Source organism: Schistocerca cancellata, chromosome 11 (assembly GCF_023864275.1).
Source record: "Schistocerca cancellata isolate TAMUIC-IGC-003103 chromosome 11, iqSchCanc2.1, whole genome shotgun sequence".
Classification (NCBI taxonomy): Eukaryota; Metazoa; Arthropoda; class Insecta; order Orthoptera; family Acrididae; genus Schistocerca; species Schistocerca cancellata.
The window spans coordinates 166,291,083-166,312,741 of NC_064636.1; the positions used below are offsets into that span (position 1 = coordinate 166,291,083).

Here is a 21,659-nt window from a genome sequence, read left to right on the forward strand (position 1 = left end):
GCGTATTGCTCCGATTACACCAGAAACTCTGCGAGCAACAGTAGACGGTGCAGTGTTACAGATGCAGTGTGCTGCCGAGTCGGCGTACGAACACGTGACGTAACTTGTGTCCGTACCCTAACGCGTGAGCCAGAACCACTATTGCCGTCACGTGTTTGAACGTTCCTCCCCTTCCTTTGCACCCACACCACATTCGGACTGCTTACAGTGCCATATTTCACCCGGTGTCAGGAGGTGGAACTTTTTTTTTTTTCTTCCGCGTACTCCACGACTGCACCGATTAATGAATGTACCTGAGATGTTTCGGCATCCTGCAATGTGTACAGCCCACCCTGCAGCACTCGAAATGCTGTTACTTTAATTATAACTGTCCAGTATGTGGATGTAGGATTTCTCCATACACGGAGTTGTCATTTTATTTTTTTAAATATTTTACTAGAGCGCAGTACAGCTTTTGGCACGCAATTGCCATTTTCTCGTGCCTGTAGGTTGTCGGTTAACAAATTCAGTCGACTGCGACACGTATCGTTTCTTCCCGACCGCCATAAAAGACGGTCACACAAATTGTCCATGGGGCCTCCACTTACACACAGTGTTTCCTCGGTAGTGGATACAACTTTTCTGTAGGCCAATGCAGACAAAATAGGCCTCCAAATTGAGCAGTTGCTACCCTGCAGAGACGCTACTGTTCACAGTTAGAATGTGAACCTTTCGCGGTCGGTCAGTAATTCGGCTACTATTTCTGACAGTATTTGTGACAAAATGTGAAACTGCCTCTTCGAGATGACAGTTTTGCTGTCAAAAAAATCTGTTTAACTCATTCATAAACGGGTAACGGAACTGTACCGTACGCCGAGTCGATTCCAAAAAGTGAGTTACACGTGCTGTCCCGCGTCGAGGCTGGTGCACAGTGAGAGTGGTGCTCGTCCGAGGAGAGTACGTGCTGTGGGCTTTCTGCAGAGACAGTTCAGCTGCGGGTGCTTCACAGTGTGCGAGCGGAAAGGCACGGCAACTGGAAACGTGCGCCACTGTCGGAGGATGTGGGGTAGCACAATTCTTCTGGGCAGAGCATCTAAATTGTATACAGATTCACCGACACTCTGTGTCCACGTATAAACCGTACGAAATGTCACGTCCGGCCGTGGTGAAACGGTGCCGACAATGTGACCGAGTCCTCGGAGGTGTGGGTGGAGGGAGGCCACAGACGTCGACCACAGATAACTGTGTTCGGAAATAGAAGGGACCGTTTTGCAGCACTCGCAGATTTTCCGACAGCGACGACGGACGTACGCACGGGCGTTCTTTGACAGTTTCGAGACAGAGGAGTGGATTTGTGTTGTCTGTAGAACATTGGGACTCTTTTACAGTTGACTTGTTAGAAAAATACAAACATCAAAAAAAGTTTTGCATCACTCCGGTTCCCAGAACTCCTGAAGATAGATGTTGACTGTGGGTATTGTATCACAGACACAGTCCTTTTGACTGTTCAGTGATGTCACTAAACCGTTCACGAGCAGCACCTATTAGACGGAGGGGGTCCGACAGCCGATAGTTCCGGTCATTCCACCAGGAAGGAGGTACGTGGTTCCTGTTGTCTGTAGTTAACTGTGCCTAGACAGTCAATAGCACAGTTCCATCACATCTGCATTGTTACTTTGTGCTAGGAAGGGCTCTCAATAAGGGAAGTGTCCAGGAGTCTTGGAGTGAACCAAAGTGATGTTGTCCGGATACGGAGGAGATACAGAGACACAGGAACTGGCAATGACGTGGCTCGCTCGGGCCACCCGAGAGCTACTACTGCAGTGGATGACCGCTACCTACAGATTATGGCTCGGTGGAACCCTGACAACAGTGCCACCGTGTCGAATAATGCTTTTTGTGCAGCCACAGGACGTCGTGTTAAGATCCAAACTGTGCGCCATAGGCTGCACAGTCCGCAACTTCACTCCCGTTGTCTGTCTTTGCAACCACGACACTGTGCAGCACTGTACAGATCGTCCCGACAACGTGTCGAATGGACCGCTCGGGAGTGGCATCACATTATCTTCACTGACAAGTGTCGCATATGCCTTCGACCTCACAATTGTTCGAGACGTGTGTGGAGGCAACCCGGTCAGGCTGAACGTCTTAGACACACTGTCCGGTGAGTGTAGTAAGGTGGAGGTTTCCTGCTGTTACGCAGTGGCGTGTGCTGCCGGTGGTCACGGAAGGCGCCGTAATGGCTGTACAATACGCGAATGCCATCCTCCGACCGATAATGCAGCCGTATCGACAGCATATTGGCGAGGCATTCGTCTTCGTGGACGACAATTCGGGCCTCCATTGTGCAAATCTAGTGACTTACTTCCTGCAGGATAACTACGTCTTTCGACTAGAGTGGCCAGCACGTTCTCCAGACACAAACTCTATCGAACGTGCCCGGGATATGATGAAAAGGGCTGTTTATTGATGACGTGACCCGCCAACCAGTCTGAGAGATCTATGCCAAATCACTGTTGAGGAGTGGGACAATCTGGACCGGCAGTGCCTCGGTGGACTTGAGGATAGTATGCCACGATGAATACGGGCATAATGCGAAAGGACGTGCTACTGGGTATAGAGGTACCAGTGTGTACAGCAATCTGGACCACCATCTCTGACTTACTGTATGGTGGTAAAACATGCAATGTGTGGTTTTCGTAAGCAGTACAAAGGGTGGAAATGGTGTTTGTGATGATCTCTATTCAAAATTTCTGTAGAGGTTGAGGAACTCTCAGAGCCGAGGTAGTGCAAAACTTTTTTTTGACGTGTGTGTGGTTGTCATGTCTCTCTCTCTCTCTCTCTCTCTGTCTCTCTCTCTCTCTCTCTGTCTGTGTGTGTGTGTGTGTGTGTGTGTGTGTGTGTGTGTGTGTGTGTTTTTTTTTTACTTTGAAGAATAGTACAGCATTCAGAGAAAGTTACTTGCCCTGCCACAATAATTTATAGCTCAGGTTTTGAAGTCCACTTGTAATTCTTGTGTGACAGGCCTGCACTGAATTTTTGGTTTCTGTTTACAGAGCCTGTACCCAACAAGGGGGCCATTGGCAAGGCCTTCAAGAAGGAAGCGAAGGTGGTGAACGACCTGCTGGCAGCTATGGACTCCGAGAGTGTCAATCGGCTGGGAGAGGAACTCGAGAGTAAAGGGTGAGTGGCAGTCGACAGTCCTGTGCGTCCTGTCCCAAAACTGTAGCTGACCTGTAGATTGTCCTACAGTTCTTCAGTATAACTCGTTAAGGTTTTCCATTTACTGTCCTAAATAACAAAAACTTTCGTATACATGTGGCGACATCTGCAGGGTGTCTGGGAAGATTCAGTATCCCTCTTCGTGTGACTGAGGGAATAATTACACTACAATCTTGTTTTTACTTTCCTGCAATTAATGTTTTCTCACAATCTAAGACTTTTTTTATCACTCCGCAAATTTTCTATGTTCACAATGTTTGTGGTAATGTAATTTCCTTGCAGTTTACACAGTAGGGAACAGTGTCAGTGGAGGAAAAACTTATGTAAATTGAGAAAAAAAGTCACGTCGGCATATCGTTGCCCTTCGAGTAGTGTTTACAGATGTTATGTGACTAAATTTTTTGGCACGAGGGCACTCTACTCCGCAAATCACAATCTGTAAAATTTCTGCTCTGTCTTCTGTCACTGCCGATCTCAGCTCGCCGCAGTGGCAGACGGGGGTAACAGGATTCACTCGAGTGGAGGTTTCGTGACAGCTTGCAGCCGTTTTTGAACTGGTTCTGCTGTGCTTGGACAGATTTGTGATTGTCACGACACATTTGTGTTACCCGAACACACATTTTTCGTGTTTCATTGTGTGGCCACTTGTAGTGCCAGTTGTCACCTTTGCTCTCTTTGTGTTGCTCAGATGGTTTTGGTGTAGATAATGAAACACTGCACTAGTTACTTGTTTTTTCGTGCTTAATGAGGCGTGTTTTGAGAATTTATTCTCGTTGTCGAGCTCAAATATTTTTATCTAAGTGTTTCACACACAAACAGTGAGAGTGATGATTTGCATGTGTGTGTTTTTCTGAATAATGGAGGAGGCACAGTACCTTATGACCTCAAAATGACGACTACAGCATACTGCAAAAGAGACGGAATAACATATGTATAAACTTCAAACAAAATACTCACGTAAATATTTGCCCCTGACTACGAGAATAAATTCTCGAAACATGTCGTCCTGAGCGTGAAAGAATACATAACTGGTGCAGTGTTTCACTATTTAAATAGGGAATGGTACAATTCCGAGCTTTCCAAAAACATTAATTATAACAGTAGAAATTTTTTCAACCATTTCTACTTCCCAGGCAGTTACCAGTTCAAGTTACATTAGCGGCTGAACGTAGCACAAAATTCAGATAAACTTTATTGAGTAGTAAACCAGCTCCTGACAAATATTTTGATGCATATTATATACATATACCACACACAAACTGCTCTGAAACTGATGAAAAACATCGGTGTCAGTATTGCATTGCCCGTTTCAGTTGCAAAGCCACTACTGATAACAGTGGACCCAGTACTGATTAATTACGTGTGTGGGTGCACAGAAATGCACAGACAAGATGAACAGCAACAGAGATAACAAATGCCCCACTTTGGTGCAGCCCCGACTCATAAAATGCCCCTACACGGTTGGTCAGAGCTTGCTTTCTGTTTCAGACAGTATTAGACAGGCTGTGTAGGAATATGAGAGAATGTGAGAGCAAATATATATTCAGTTTGCTAAGTAGTCTCCAGTGAAATACATTGGCAGAAAAGCAACTGAACTGAAAAGTAACACTATCAAGAATCCATGACCACTTAAGATCTATACCAATGTTTGTAAATTAATTGTCTGACAGCAAAACAGACCAGCAAGTTGCAGCATGCTGTGCTTTCTTGGCACAGTTTCTGAATACAATATCTGGCTTGACAGTATTACTCTCTGACAAATGCGTGATACATTGCAGTTTGCCCAGGAAGAATGTGGTTTTCTAGCCTAAGGAAAATCCCTGTTATATGAAAGCATCTACATCTACACAATTACTCTGCTATTCATAATAAAGTGCCCGGCAAAGGGTTCAGTGAACCACCTTCGAGCTCTCTCTCTCTACCGTTCCATTCTCAAACAGTGCGCAGGAGAAACGAGCACTTAAATTTTTCTGTGCAAGCTCTAATTTCTCTCATTTTATCACGATCATTTCTCCCTATGTAGGTGGGCGCCAACAGAATGTTTCTGCAATCGGAGGAGAAAACTGGTGATCGATATTTCGTGAGAACGTGCAACGAAAAATGCCTTTGTTTTAATGATCGCCACCCCAGTTCACGTATCGTGTCTGTGGCACCGTCTGCCCTATTTCGCGATAATACAAAACGAGCTGCCCTTCTTTGAACTTTTTTGATGTCATCAGTCAGTCCCACCTGGTGCGGATTCCACACGACACAGCAATACTCCAGAATAGGGCGGACAAGCGTGGTGTAAGCAGTCTCTTTGGTAGACCTGTTGCACCTTCTAAGTGTTCTGCCAATGAATTGCAGTCTTTGGTTTGCTCTACCCACAACATTATCTATGTGATCGTTCCAATTTAGGTTATTTGTAATTGTAATCCCTAAGTATTTAGTTGAATTTACAGCCCTCAGATTTGAGATATCTAAATCATTTTTACAGTTATTTTGGTCATCTGATGACTTTACAAGATTGTATATGACAGCATCATCTGCAAACAATTTGAGACGGCTACTCAGATTGTATCCTGTCATTAATATGGATCGGGAACAATAGTGGATCTTTAACACTTCCTTGGAGAATGCGGGATATTACTTCTCTTTTACACAATGACTTTCTGTCTATTACTACGAACTGTGACCTTTCTGACAGGAAATCACGAATCCAGTCGCACAACTGAGGCGATACTCCGTAGGCACGCAATTTGGTCAGAAGACGCTTGTGAGGAACGGCGTCGAAAGCCTTCTGGAAATCTAAAAATGTGGAATCAGTTTGACCTCCGCTGGTGATAGCACTCACTACTGAGTGAGTATAAAGAGCTAGTTGTGTTTCACAAGAACAAGAAAGCACTGGAAAGGAAAGGAGATTAGAATTTAATGTACTGTCGACAGCAGCGCTAGCTCGGATTGTGAAAGTAGGGGGAAAGAAGTCGGCCGTGCTCTTTTTGAAGGAACCGACAAAGCATTTGCCTGGAGTGATTTAGGAAAATCGTGGAAAAATGATCTGAATGGCTAGATGTCGTGAGAGTTCAAGTTTTTAAATTACGTCGTCGCCGGTCTTCAGCTCAGAGCAGTCTGTGAACCCCCAATTCGTTGATAAACTCTTCCTAAATGGAATCCAGAACTCAGCAACTACAATTTGTATGAAGGCTGTTATTACATCTTTGATTTCAAACTCAATCAGAAGTTAGTTGGTTAGGTGCATCTCCTTTGCACTAACACCAAACTCCAAAAGCAAAAAACAAGAGTACATACATCAGTATTTGCTGTAAATTATTAATCTTCTGGTCATCGCTATCCCACAAGTCGCATTTCGTGCAGAAGGTCCTTGCCCTCACTGAGCACTCCACACGTCACCACACTGATTTTCGATTTAGTATTTCTAGGACGGCACAAAAATTGTGTGGAACACCCCAGAAAACTAACAAATGACATGAAACAAGATCCATTCCTTACCAAATCTTCCCAAGAAGTGTTTAAACTTGTAATGTGTGTACAATTTTTCTAGGTGAACATATGAACAGATCTGATAATAGAGCTTGTACATCTATATTCAAAATTGGCACGAGATTCCTCCCCTCATTAAACAATTCATAAAATAAATAAAAAAAAAAAACAGCGACAAGACACCTGCGAAATCTCATACCCTGACAATGTGGATTTGAACTGTCATCCTCCAGAATGTGTTTTCAGTGTGCTGACCACTGCGCCACCTCGCTTACTGGAAGAGATGGAAAGGTACCTGTCTCGCGTTAGTACAAAGGCCGAGATGTCAAGATACCTGTTCGTGCCGTAATTGTTTCAGATGTAATGTGAAAGGTGTTTATTATGTGGATGTGTTGCAACAACGGGTAGTAGGGCGGCTGAAAGACGAGGGAATCGCGGATCACGTGCGGTTACAGCAGGAACGATTGCCGGTACACTGTACTATTCGGGTGTGTGAGCATGCAGGTGAACTATTTTGAGACTTCCGGATTGTGTGTGGTTCGGCAACATCTCTAGCTGTAGTGCAGTGACTGACGCAAAAAGCAGACCTTACAATGCACACCTGCATTACGAGAAACAATAGAGTTCTGTGTGGTATGACACCAGTTTAAGACTGACAGAGGATTGCGCAAAAGCTCGGAGTAAGTCTTTCAAAGTGACTGTCCAGAGGTAACTCTGCAAGATATCGAGGAGGATGTAAAAATGTTAGATCTCTGTCTGAGCCGTATACGACTGCTCTGTATGCAGTTATTATACAGCACCTGACAAAAAAAGTGAAGGACCAAGAAGGGGAGGAAGAAACGAAACGAAACGAAACGAAACTTTACGGGTCGAGAAGGTGTACGACTGTATCACAACGATTGCAGTGTACAGTCGAGTTTACGAAGAAGTCGGCAGTACGAGCCTACGTATCGCCGTGACGTCGTAACCCCTGTGGCCGGTACACACGAGTTGAAGGGTGTCGTAAAGCTACCACGTCCTCTCCCGAGACGAACTGGCCCACAGCTGTCATAACCGGTCCTCGAGATCGTCGACACTGGCAGTGGCACGGAGATGACGTACGAGCTGATCCCACACGTGTCGTAGCGAGGACAGACCTGGGGGGCTTACTAGCTAGAGTCTTGCACGACCGAAGTGGGGCGAGCACAAAATATGAAATGGGGCGAGCACACCGTAACTGGATAGGCTGCTCACACTAGTTCTAGTGACCGAGCATAGATTCCGTGGCCGAATACGTAGCACGTAACTTCAAACACATTACACATGTCATTATCTGTGTGGAGTCTCTCTCTCTCTCTCTCTCTCTCTCTCTCTCTCTCTCTCTCTCTCTCTCTCTCTCTTTGTAATAATGCAGCGCGAGGAAGCCAGTGCAGTAAGATGTAAGACTGAAACCAATATTTACACATTGAAGAAACGGGAAGGTGTAAAAAGCCTAGTATGGAGTAAATTTCTGTTGCTTGTAGACGAAAACAGTGCTTCTGTTGGGTACGTATCGTGCATAAACTGCTCCACATTATTGTGTTTCCAGTCGGGAACCACTCATTTAAAGAAACGCAGTTGCAAGAAACGTGACAAAGATACAGCTCCTTCACGGATATCGGCAGTAATAAAAAATAGTATTATGGCAAAGTGTGTTGCAATGTGTGCTAAAGATATGAGGCCTTTTAATGCTGTTTCCAGTGAAGGTTTCAGAGAACTAGGCCAAGAATTAGCACATCTAGGTGCGCATTATGGAGAAGTTAACGTGGCAGATGTCGTGCCACATCCCTCTACTATAAGCAGACATGTCAAAGAACGAGCTGATGCAATACGAAACAGCATAATGCCTTCTGTTATTGCAGCAGCTATTAATACGAGGGCAGTTCAGTAAGTAATGCAACACATTTTTTTTCTCGGCCAATTTTGGTTGAAAAAACCGGAAATTTCTTGTGGAATATTTTCAAACATTCCCGCTTCGTCTCATATAGTTTCATTGACTTCCGACAGGTGGCAGCGCTGTACGGAGCTGTTAAAATGGCGTCTGTAACGGATGTGCGTTGCAAACAACGGGCAGTGATCGAGTTTCTTTTGGCGGAAAACCAGGGCATCTCAGATATTCGTAGGCGCTTGCAGAATGTCTACGGTGATCTGGCAGTGGACAAAAGCACGGTGAGTCGTTGGGCAAAGCGTGTGTCATCATCGCCGCAAGGTCAAGCGAGACTGTCTGATCTCCCGCGTGCGGGTGGGCCGTGCACAGCTGTGACTCCTGCAATGGCGGAGCGTGCGAACACACTCGTTCGAGATGATCGACGGATCACCATCAAACAACTCGGTGCTCAACTTGACATCTCTGTTGGTAGTGCTGTCACAGTTGTTCACCAGTTGGGATATTCAAAGGTTTGTTCCTGCTGGGTCCCTTGTTGTCTAACCGAACACCATAAAGAGCAAAGGAGAACCATCTGTGCGGAATTACTTGCTCGTCATGTGGCTGAGGGTGACAATTTCTTGTCAAAGATTGTCACAGGCGATGAAACATGGGTTCATCACTTCGAACCTGAAACAAAACGGCAGTCGATGGACTTGGCTCCGACATCGACCAGTGGAATGGTACCGTGCAGGCATACAGGCCCTCATTTCAAGGTGGCGTAAGGCCGTAGCATTGAATGGAGATTACGTTGCAAAATAGTGTTGTGTAGCTAAAAGATTGGGGAATAACCTGGTGTATTTCAATGCTGAATAAAACAACCCCTGTTTCAGAAAAAAAAAAGTGTTGCATTACTTATTGAACTGCCCTCGTAAAATATGTGCTGCGACAGATGATATGTGGACTGGTTCACAAAATCCAGTGCACTATTTGACACGTACAACACATTACAGTAACACAGATTGGTCTCTTGTGAACAATGTTTTATTTACAACAAAATTGCCGGGCGTTAAGAAGACGGGAGTAAATATTGTGATAGAAATTGAAGGGAGGATGGCCAATTGGGACATTTCGCCGGACATGTTGCACAGTTTTGTTTTTGTCTCCGACCAGGGTGCCGACGTAATAAAGGCTTTGGAAAATCACGAAAGGATTTCTTGTGCTGCTCATTGTATAAACACACACTTAGCCATAGTTTCGATTAAGATAACTTCTTGCTAAATCGTGCCCCGAACATCGCATCGACAATAAATACTGCAAAATGCATTATAAGGTACATTAAGAAAAGTAGCCTCTGCTCGTCTTTGAAATAATCGTTGAAGCTAGAGGCCTACACATGCTGGAACAGCTTGTACACTATGCTGGAATCCTTACACACTCTATTATCATAGAACCTTCAAGTACTGTGTCATCACCACCGAGAAAGAGAGTTCATTTCAAGAAATAGAGGAACGACAGATCATCCGCAGCAGATGAAGTACATCTCTACATTTTAATGTACCCCGGAGATGATGATGACGTCTTAAAGTGGGGGAGCAGACATGAAACAGATCTGCCAGACCTGGCTGCAGTTGCAAGATGTATTTTATGTATCCCAGCAACAAGCGCATCAAGTGAAAGGTGCTTTAGTAAAGTCGGCACATTACTAACAAATCGCTGCAGCCAATTAAATGCGGAACGGGTTAGTGATTAACTGCTGATAAACAATAACTATAATTTTGTTTCTGTTGCAAACATGTGAAAAGTACGACAATTCACGTCTGTAAATGTTTAATGTTCTTTGTATGTTTTCTTTATGAAGATGGTTGTCTTCTAGATTATAGGGACAAAACTTATTTAATGTTTCCTATTAATGAAAGGAAAAATATATCTTCTGTTTGGAAATGAGACTCGTCTTCTATCCACGATTGTATTGAAATATCATTTTACTTCCCAAGTGCTTTATGAATTTAGCTGTGTCACGTACCCGTTCTTGGAAACGTTACTTTTGTATTAAAGGAGAAAGAGACAGAGATAAATACATTGTGTGTGTGTGTGTGTGTGTGTGTGAGAGAGAGAGAGAGAGAGAGAGAGAGAGAGAGAGAGAGAGAGAGAGAGAGAGAGGCGTTGGATTTGTACAGTACAGTGCAGCGAGCCAGGGCGAGGTGAGGTGAGACGTCAGCGGTGACTGGTCATGCTCGGTTATCCGCGTGTCCGGAATGCGGATAACAGACGTGGGGCGAGTACGTGACCGAGCCGTAACCGGTCAAACATTGAGCGTTGCAGCACTCTATTACTAGCCACGGGAATACCTGAACGTCAAAGAGACAGCTTGTGGACGAGCACTCTCCGGTCGAATGCCAGTGCAGTACTGTCGCACGGAGGTAGCAGATGAGGGTGCCGGATACGGGTGATGTTCCACCGTGGTGACGGAGATCCCTCTGCCGACGGCACGACATCGCGTGCAGTGGCCTGCACTCGTGTCCGTACCGATCGGACGGTAGGCGATTCCAAAATCTTGCCCTCGTCAGGCGAGTCCCGATTTCGGTCGGTAAGAGCGGACAGTACAGTTCGAGAGTGGTGCACACCCCTCGAAGCCGTGGAATTGAGTTGTCGACGAGGCACTGTGCGAGCTGGCGGTGGCTCCGTAATGGTGTGGGCTGTGTTTGCTTGGACTGGGCTGGAGTGGGTCCTCTGGTCCCACTGAACCGATAATCGACTGGAAATGGTTACATTTGGCTACTTGGGAACCATTTTTAGTCTTTCGAGGACTTCGTGTTCCCGAGCAATGATAGAATTTCCAGAATGAGATTTTCACTTTGCAGCGGAGTGTGCACCGATATGAAACTTCCCGGCAGATTGAAACTGTGTGCCGGACCGAGACTCGAACTCGGGACCTTTGCCTTTCGCGGGCGAGTGCTCTACCGACTGAGCTACCCGAGCACGACTCGCGGCCCGTCTTCGCAGCTTTACTTCGGCCAGTACCTCGTCTCCTACCTTCCGAGCGGGAGAGCCTCTGTAAAGCTTTTTTCCCCTCTAGTGTTCTCCCTACTTACATCACCGTTCTTCTCAAACTGTGATGGGCTGTTTATGACAAATGTCATTAGCAAATATATGTATTTTGACGGTGCAGTTAAAATGCCGACCTCCTTTAAGATTATTGTGCCTACACGATTTCCGTGAGTGAACTTCGCATATTATTTTTACTGCTCTCTTTTGCGCAATCGGTACTTTCCTTCTAAGTGACGAGTTGCCTCGGAACATTATTCCGTAACGCATTTCTCTTTGTCGAGTTCGAGCATCGTAATCTTAAGGTTCTTTCAGCTTTAGCGACAGGTGGATCTGGATTTTTGTATTTTTCTTATGTCTGTTGCTGTGATTTGTATATTTTCGGTCAGAAAATATAGCATATAAAAATAAAATTGCAAGGCAGTAATGGTTAACAGAAGGGTATCAAACGATAACAAATGGGAACTACGTACAGTGATTAATACATTAAGCACCTCTGACCTGAAAAGTGAAGCACCTCAGAAGGTGGTCGTTTCTTTCAAGCGTTCCAAGTATGTAGCTACAGAGCCTGCGAAAGACCGTTCGTAAGTCCGAAGCACTTGCCTTCTCAAACATTCTACCTGTACAGCATTGTTGCAAAAGTGAAATATCTTTTATAGAACTGGGGCCTACAACAAAATAAAAATGAAACACAAAAGTTACACAATTAGCTTTGATAGCAAACGTTACAAAATTAAGCCAGAAACGGATAATATGTTAACAACCTTGCCCTAGTTGACGGCAATCTTTAATGCTGACGGAGGTCGTAATAAATACAATGAACCGTATTAAGTTGTCTAAGAGTGAAGAAACAGAGGGATAATAGCTAAATAAGGAGGAAGAAATAAACACAAGCTTAAAGGCAACAAACTTCAAAACTAATTCTGCGAAAGGAAATCTTGCGTGTGCGCAGTTACACACGAAATAGGAAACATTTGTAAAATGAGATGTCACTTTAAAAACAATCGTAAGTACAAAACGCACACACACAAAATTCAACATTAATATCTATGGTAGGCAGAAAAGTGTGTGGCTAGTTTTCCTTGCTACTGCAAGAAATGACTTCGCGTTAATGCCTAGTTTAGACCCCACGATAAGCATATCTTCACGTAGAAAATAATTTACAGTCGTCATCTCTTGCTTTATCGTAAGGTTCCACGATTTCCCTTGTCGCCGTTACATGACAGTTTCTGAGTAACCAGAATGCCACCACTGATAGCACTTTTACAGGAAACTTCGGCAGCTTTACTTTTATAATTACGTGGACTGGATTTGTTCGAATGTCCGTCTCGATTCGTGCGACTGAAATGTGTCTTAAATGTCCCAAAATGCATTCGTACGTACCAGCACAACTATGACATTTCACACGTGCACGTTCCTTACTAGTATACTTGTAACTCGGATAGCCGCACACAGTACGAACCGCGTTCGGAACGGCCCCGTGCGACCGGCAGCGCTGCGGGTGGTGAGCCGAGAGTGTCAGGTCGCCTCGTTATCGAGACGGCGCTGTCGGAACACAGTGATCTCGCAGGCAGCATCCTCGCTGCTCAGTCTCGCTTACGAGAACGAGCGGGAATACGGCAACAGCTGACTGCCTCTAGGGAAGGATAGCAGGGTAGGGATGGGGGACAGTAAAGTCCTGCTTGTGGGAGCATACAGGGAGGGGTGGAAAGAGTGGGGCAGGTAGATGCCGTCAGGAGGTTAGACGGAGTGACAGGCAGGTGGGAGGACATGTTGCGTGTCAACTGTGTTTGGCGATTTTACGATGGATCCGCGAACAGAACAGTGCATGTGTATCAAATTCTGTGCGAATCTCGGGAAAAGTGCTATGGAGACTCTTGCAATGAGTCAACAAGTGTTGAGACAGAGCGACAATCGTCCCAGTGGAAGAGCCCGGGCTCTCGAAGACCCAAACGAGTAAGGCAGGTGAAGAACAAAGTGAAGAGCACGGTCATTGTTGTCTTTGATACTGAAGGAATTGTGCACAAAGAATTCATCCCACCCTACCGAACAGTGAATTTCGCATACTACTGTGACTTTTTGAGACGGCTCCGTGAAAATGTGCGGCGACGAGGCCCCGAATTTTAGTGTCGAGAGAACTTGCTGCCACGTCACGAAAACGTGCCCTGTCACACGTCCTTGTTGACCAGGACCTTTTTGGCAAAAAAACAACATGACGGTTGTACCCCACCCTCCGTACTCGCCAGATTAGGCACCTTGCGATTTCGAGGCTATTCCCAAAACTGAAACTCGAGTTGAAAGGCCGTCGGTTCGATACTCTAGAGAGGATTCGAGAAGCATTGCTGGTGGTGATAAACACCCTTAAAGAACAGGGCTTCCAGAAAATGTTTGACCAGTGGCAGAAGTGCTGGGACTGGTGTGTACGTGCGGATGGGAACTACTTCATCTACATCTACATTTATACTCCGCAAGCCACCCAGCAGTGTGTGGCGGAGGGCACTTTATGTGCCACTGTCATTACCTTCCTTAACTGTTCCAGTCGCATACGGTTCGCGGGAAGAACGACTGCTGGAAAGCCTCCGTGCGCGCTTGAATCTCTCTAATTTTGCATTCGCGATCTCCTCGGGAGGTATAAGTCGGGGGAAGCAATATATTCGATACCTCATCCAGAAACGCACCCTCTGGAAACCTGGACAGCAAGCTACACCGCGATGCAGAGCGCCTCTCTTGCAGAGTCTGCCACTTGAGTTTGCTAAACATCTCCGTAACGCTATCACGCTTACCAAATAACCCTGTGACGAAACGCGCTTGTCTATCTCCTCTGTCAACCTGACCTGCTACGGATCCCACACTGACGAGCAATACTTGAGTATAGGTCGAACGAGTGTTTTGCAAGCCACCTCCTTTGTTGATGGACTACATTCTCTAAGAACTCTCCCAATGAATCTCAATCTGGCACCAGCCTTACCAACAATTAATTTTATATGATCATTCCACTTTGACTCGTTCTATACGCATACTCCCAGATATTTTACAGAAGTAACTGCTGCCAGTGTTTGTTCTGCTATTATATAATTGTACAATAAAGGATCCTTCTTTCTATGTATTCGCAATACATTACATTTGTCTATGTTAAGGGTCAGTTGCCACTCCCTGCACCAAGTGCCCATCCGCTGCAGATCTTCCAGCATTTTGCTGTAATTTTCTAATGCTGCAACTTCTCTGTATACTTCGAGGGTGATGGTGACCATTAGTCCAAGGGTAAGGTTTTCGACAGATGGCGGCACCAGTCCCGAAAATTTTGGATAGCACCTTGTATTACACGGATATGACCTACGAGATGAGGTGCTGGAAGCAGGGATCGAGTAGTCTCCTTGTTGTGCCTGTTGGCAACTCGGCACCTCCTGCTGTCTATACTTTTCATAACATTGTCTTTATTGTAGTGTGTCGTATCACCTCACTTGTAACCACACCCTAGGATAAAAAAGATCGAGGTACGTACGCCCCGACACGTGCCCCGAGGTGGGTTACGCACACTCGAAAGTGGAGATAAAATATCTTTGTCAGTGGCCCTGGCTTATTTCTGATAGACGTGGCTTCGGGTAACTGTTTTGTCACCGGCTTATCACTCACCACATTGCTGGGATTTGTGGCATCCGTCTTATTCACAGGTGGGGTACCTTTACGAGAGACAGTACTGTCGGCCTTCACGACACCGTCGTGTGGGCTATAGGGAATCCCCGCGGAGGCCACGACTGCTTCGTGGGACCGGCCGTCCTCCCACAGCGCGTCACAGGCGAGGCGTATCCGCACTTTTTGCAGGTGACCGCGCCTCCGCTGCTCGGAGAAGTTCTTCTGGTGATACGAAGGATAATGCGGCTACTCTACAGTGCTACTCTGGCTCAATGCCCTCTCGAGAGTGGAGCTAAAACACTAGTAGTGGCAAAACATTCTCGCACGCCCGGTGTGTGTTCTCGTGAATGCTTTCGATCGTCGGAAGCTGCGTTGTCAAAAATGTTGTATCTCCACCTTCAATTCAGTGTGCCTCCCTCGTAATGCATTTTTGACTGTATGCTTATATGATTTTTGCTGCTCCTTACCCTCTCAGGGTTTAACAAAATCATTGGGCTGTATATATATTTGGGTAGTGCAGGTAAATTTGTCACAATCGGAGGATACGGGGACCAGACGTGCTGCTGCCATTGTGACAGTTGTTACGGAGAGAGATTACGAAGACAGGTTCGAGCGCGTCTGTCCTCCTTCGCTGTCACCACAGACACTCTACGGGGAAATCTATTCTCGTCGCAGGGAATACGTGCTGCGTGGCGAGGGAGATGTGGAGTTCCGGCTGACGGCAGACATGCTGTCGGTACGGCGCGGGCAGAAGACGCTGCACGTGGAGGAGGTGACACCCAGCGTGGTCGAGCCGTCGTTCGGCGTGGGGCGCATCATGTACGCGCTGTTCGAGCACAGCTTCCGCACGCGGCCCGGCGACGAGCAGCGGACGTATTTCTCGTTGCCGCCCGTCGTCGCCCCACTCAAATGCTCGGTGCTGCCGCTCAGTGGCAATGCGGAGTTCCAGCCGTTCGTACAGCAGCTGTGTGAGTATCTTGCAACGGAGTATTGTGACGAGTGGAAAATCTGAGACGTGGACCGGAGGAAAACGCTAACGTTCACTTCCTCAGCTCGGGATGTTTCTTCCTCTTACCCGCCATTAATAAATTGTGTGACATTTGAACAAAACCCTCTCTTGTTTTTTTTTTTTTTTTTTTTTTTTTTTCGGCACTCGAGTTTCAATAGAGTTCCAAAAAAATTATTAGTTACACCACACACATAATGTAAATTACTTACCTTTTAAAACACACTGAATAGTAGACAGGTATATGGGAATGCAGGATTTCTCAATAAATTTTGATGTTGAAGTCTTCTCAGATTATTGGCCGAGTCGAGGTGTCATTCTGCGGCAATATTTTGACAAATTTCGTAATTGTCATCTTCGAGTGAAGTGCCAGTTTTGTGTCCAGTTTGCATGTTTATAGACACTGGACTGCAGGCTTCTCTGTCTCATCTGCAATGGCTATCACGGATAATGGTATTGGGGGGGGAGGGGGGGCGGCGTTACGTCCCGGTGAAGGGGCCTGCATATTCTGTCCCCTGCCTTCATTGATTTCATATCGGAACACTCTTGATACATTCTTGCTGACACTACATTTGGTGCAGAGCTCAATTAGAAATGGTAATCCCAGTTGAGAAGATCATCGTGGATCCGTATCTCCACTGCCTCATCGATGGTAGAGACCCAGAACCCATTCGTCCGGTACAGTACCTCCCTATCTAACTTATGACCTTTGTCGAGGCAGTTCTCTGCCACTTCAGATTTGTCCATTTAGCTGAGACGAATGCTTCTCACGTGTTCTGAGCGGCACTACGAGATACACCATTGTGTCTCGCCGGTATATTTCTTGCCACTTTGCAACTGATGCTGTTCATTCCAGGTGCTGTAGTCCTTTCTTCTTCTTTCTTTTAGTGTTCGACCCTGAGGTTGGTTTGCAGCAGAGCGCCATTCTTCTCTTCTGTCTGCCTCCCTCTTCATTTCCGTGCACGTGTTACATCCGACGTGATTTGTGATCTGTTGCGTGTATGATATCCTCGGTTGCTTCCGCCAATTCCTTCCTTCGATAGCTCCTTCTGCTATTGTTCCAGTGATATTGTTGTGTCGTAGGATGTGCCCTACAAGTTTGTCTCTTCTTGAAACTTCCTGGCAGATTAAAACAGTGTGCCCGACCGAGACTCGAACTCGGGACCTTTGCCTTTCGCGGGCAAGTGCTCTACGATCTGAGCTACCGAAGCACGACTCACGCCCGGTACTCACAGCTTTTCTTCTGCCAGTATCTGTCTCCTACCTTCCAAACTTTACAGAAGCTCTCCTGCGAACCTTGCAGAACTAGCACTCCTGAAATAAAGGATATTGCGGAGACATGGCTTAGCCACAGCCTAGGGGATGTTTCCAGAATGAGATTTTCACTCCGCTGCAGAGTGAAAATCTTGTACCTAAATGCCAAGAACTTACCACCATCTAGCACAATATAAATACATGATTACTGTCCTGTGGCAAGCAATATACTGCTGTATTTCACAGTACCACTCACATCATCTGAGAAGTGTTCACCTCAGCCGAATGGACAAAGCTGTAGTGGCAGAGCGCACCCTCCACAAAAGTTGCACGTTTGATTTTCAACAGATAGAGGTTGTGCGGCGGACGAGTGGATTCTGGGACTCCGTCGGCAAAGAGTTAGGGGAGACACGGGTCCACGACAATCTTGCCAACCGGGATAGCGGTTTTCATCTGAGCACTGCAAGCGAGACTATGTCGAGAGAGCTCTGATGTGAAAGGATGAAGGCAACAGACGGAAGAGACGGGCGGCACCGGGATGCGACACCGGGGGCCTCCGACACACCAGGAACAACCCCCCCCCCCCACTACCGTCTACGATGTCCCCCCCCCCCCTACCGTCTACGATGCCCCCCCCCCCCCTACCGTCTACGATGCCCCCCCCACTACCGTCTACGATGCCCCCCCCCCCCCCCCCCAGTCACCGTCTGCAACAGCTGTTGCAGACACAGCAGAGGAGTCTGCGGTCCAGCATCTGTAAAAAGACAAACTTGACACGAACCTGATGTTTCCCCTTGAAGGTGACCAGCAGGAAACTTGTCAAAACGTTGCCACGGAATGACGCCTTTTACTTGACAGGTAACCTGAGAGGCCTCCGTCTCGGGACACAGGTATACTGAAAATTGAATTGGACACTACTTTTATGTTCACAATTTGTTCGATAACATCCAGTTAACAATTGCAGTGTCAAAAATCAAAACAGTGCGTGAGCCACCTATGACTGAGACAGTGGTGGGTCGCACCTGAGACAGTTGTGACAACATTTGTAAGTTTCTAACAGTGTCTGTATTTTCTGGATTTTTATAAATCCAGCTACAGTTAACTTTATCAAATAGAGACCATTTTATAGAAGCCTTCTTACGACAAAGTATTTAATGTTTTTGCCAGTAGTCATTAGTATTACAATATTTTTAAGAAGTTTCCTTTCCTGTATAAGTATGTTACCTTCCCCACCCACAAGTTGAATATAAGATTAATTTTTTAAAATTGTTATACTGTGCTTTGTCTAATATTCACATAACCTCCAAGAAAAAAGGCACCACAAGGAATTATCCGAATGGGACGGAAATCGGTAGATGTGATACGCGAGTACGGACGAACAAATGATAATGCTTTCGAAAAAATTGGACAATTTATTCGAGAGAAACAGCTTCAAAAATTGAACAAGTTAATAATGTTTCGGTCCACCTACGGCCCTTAAGGAAACAGTTCTTCGGCCCGGCATCGAGTGATAGAATTGTCGGACGATCTCCCGAGGGATATTGTACCAAATTGTGTCCAATCGGTACGTCAGATCGTCGCAAACTTGAGCTGGTCGGAGTGCCCTACCCGTAGCACTCCGAAGGATCTCTATTGGGGAGTGATCTGACAACTTCACTGGCCGAGGTAGGGATTACCGAGCCCGAAGATGAGCAGTAGACACTCTCGCTGTGTGCAGGCGGACATAATCTTGCCGAAATGTAAGCCCAGGATAGGTTGCCGTAAAGGGGAACAAAATGGGGTGTAGAATGTTGTCAGTGTACTGCTGTGCTGAACGGGTGCCACAGATAACAACCAGAGGGGTCCTCGTACGTAATGAAATGGCCCTCCCGATTCACGGGCTCTACGACTGTCGAAAGTCGGGTCGGCACCCCCCACTGTCCGGGGCATCTCCGGACTCGTCTTTGCTGGGCGTGGAGGCTCATTTTGAAGTGGGATTTATCACTGGAGGCAATTCTAGTCCAGTCAGTGAGATTCTGTGTGGCAGTGCCCAGCAAAATCATTACGCAGATTGGCACAGAAAAAAGATATTGGGTTGGCAAACTCCTATAAAGTGTTTAGGCAGACATTGAAATTATTCACATACATAGTGACAGTAATGCACAAATTAAAAGATGCCGATAGTGAAAAGTCGGTCCATTACTGGGAATGGTTTCTTCTTTCACTGAGGAGAATATCGTCGATGTTATCGGTGTCACCTTCTGTACAGATGAGGCGCGGTTTCACCTCTGCGGTCACGTTAGCACACAAAATACACGATCACAGCTGACGGAGAATTCTCGTGCTGTGCTCGAAACGTCATTACGTGTTCAGAAAATTGGAACGTGTGTAGCAGTATCCGGATGGCACACACATTATTGGACCTTTAGTTTTGGAAGAAACCGTGAATACTGAACATTGCAGTTTAATGATCCACGATTTCATAGGCCGACTAAAGAAAGACTAATTAAACTACCCACGGTTTCAACGATGTGACGCTACCGTGCGTGCAGTCGGCAACACTGTGCGTGCTCTCGAGAGTTTTTTTGGCAGTGTCTCGTCTAACAGAACCTGCGGCCCCTCACTTGCCAGACCTTACCCCCTTCTTTGGGGAGCACCAAACTCTGTAGCAAATCACAATCGGCCGTACGTGCTTTGTGACTTAAAAACTGCAATAACTGTATACTTACGAAGCATATCGCAGTCAGATCGGCAGAAAGTTTTTACAAACGAATTCAGTGAGGTCACACTTACATATCTCCCCTACACGTAGTTACTGACATATGTTGTAACTCAGGTGCTGACAGGTTACCAAACTATCAGTTGAATAAGTCGCTGTTCCAAAATATTAACACAAATTATTTACATAAGAAGGGTAAATTGGCTGGGGAAATAGCAGGAAAGTTAAAGGGGGGAGGCACTGTCATGAGTGGTAAAATACCAGTGGTTATAGGATTCCGAAAAGACCCTTTTTTAGGGTAGGGAGGGCAGAAAGAAAGCAAATTTTAAGAGAAGTTAGAACTGAGACAAACCTTCAGTTTGAGAAAGAAATCAAAAAACATAATTCCAGCTTATTATATCAGCATAAACAGCCATTGGTTAAGAATTTTCAACTGTCAGCAGATATTTTAACTCCACCCAATTTTAACTCAGTCAATGTGAAACGTCAGCTATCTTTATTGCATCAAAATATTCGAGGACTGAGAAATAAAATTAATGAATTAACTATCTGCATAGATGAATTAGAGTCTTCAAACCCAGCTGACATAATCTGCCTCTCTGAACATCATGTGACCACTGGTATAGAACTTTTAAGTGTTACAGGGTTTAGGTTAGCATCTCACTTTTGTAGATCAGAAATGGAGAAAGGAGGAGTTGCCACATTCATCAGGAACTGTCATAAATTTAAGAACATAGACATTCATAAATTTTGCCTAGAACAGCATTGCTGGTGATTTCAGTGTAGATTTCCTTAAAGACTCTCCCAATAAGAACTTATTTGAGTTAGTAACACTATCATTCAACTTAATTCCCACAGTAAAGTTCCCCACTAGGATAGCCACTTGCTCACAAACAGCCATTGATAATATCTTTATAGAAAAGTCCAATGAACAAAATTATATTACAAAACCAATAGTCAATGGTCTCTCAGACCATGACATGCAGTTCCTTCTGTTAAATGTTAATACTGAACAGGATATAAAATCTGTTAAATCTGAGCTCAAGAGGGTAATCAGTAAGCCAAAAATTGATTATTTTAGGACACTCCTCAGAGACATTCACTGGACTGATGTTTACAGTGCTCATGGCATGAATGAAAAATATAACATTTTTGCTAATAAAGTGCTTACCTTATTCGAATACTGCTTTCCCCCAAAACTTACCAAGGTTAGAGCAAAGTCTACAAAGAAGCCATGGATTACTCGAGGAATAGGGGTATCTTGTAAAACAAAAAGAAAACTGTATCTGTCAATCCGAAACATTTCCAATGTTGATGCTATAGCACATTATAAGAAATACTGCAAAATATTAAAGACTGTAATACGGATGTCAAAGCAAATATATTACAAGGAAAAGATAGTCATATCAGATAACAAAATGAAGACAATATGGGATATAGTGAAGGAGGAGACCGGT

The 21,659-nt window shown here is 45.4% G+C and overlaps 1 protein-coding gene across 1 annotated transcript in view; it reads left to right on the forward strand.

The window, feature by feature from the left end:
* LOC126108915 (glycine--tRNA ligase) overlaps positions 1-21,659 on the forward strand; it is a 171,028-nt gene that overhangs the window by 125,999 nt on the left and 23,370 nt on the right. Inside the window, exons 10-11 of the mRNA XM_049914277.1 lie at positions 3,036-3,162; positions 15,920-16,212. Of these exons, the coding sequence (XP_049770234.1) occupies positions 3,036-3,162; positions 15,920-16,212 (420 nt within the window). The remainder of the gene's footprint in view (positions 1-3,035; positions 3,163-15,919; positions 16,213-21,659) is intronic.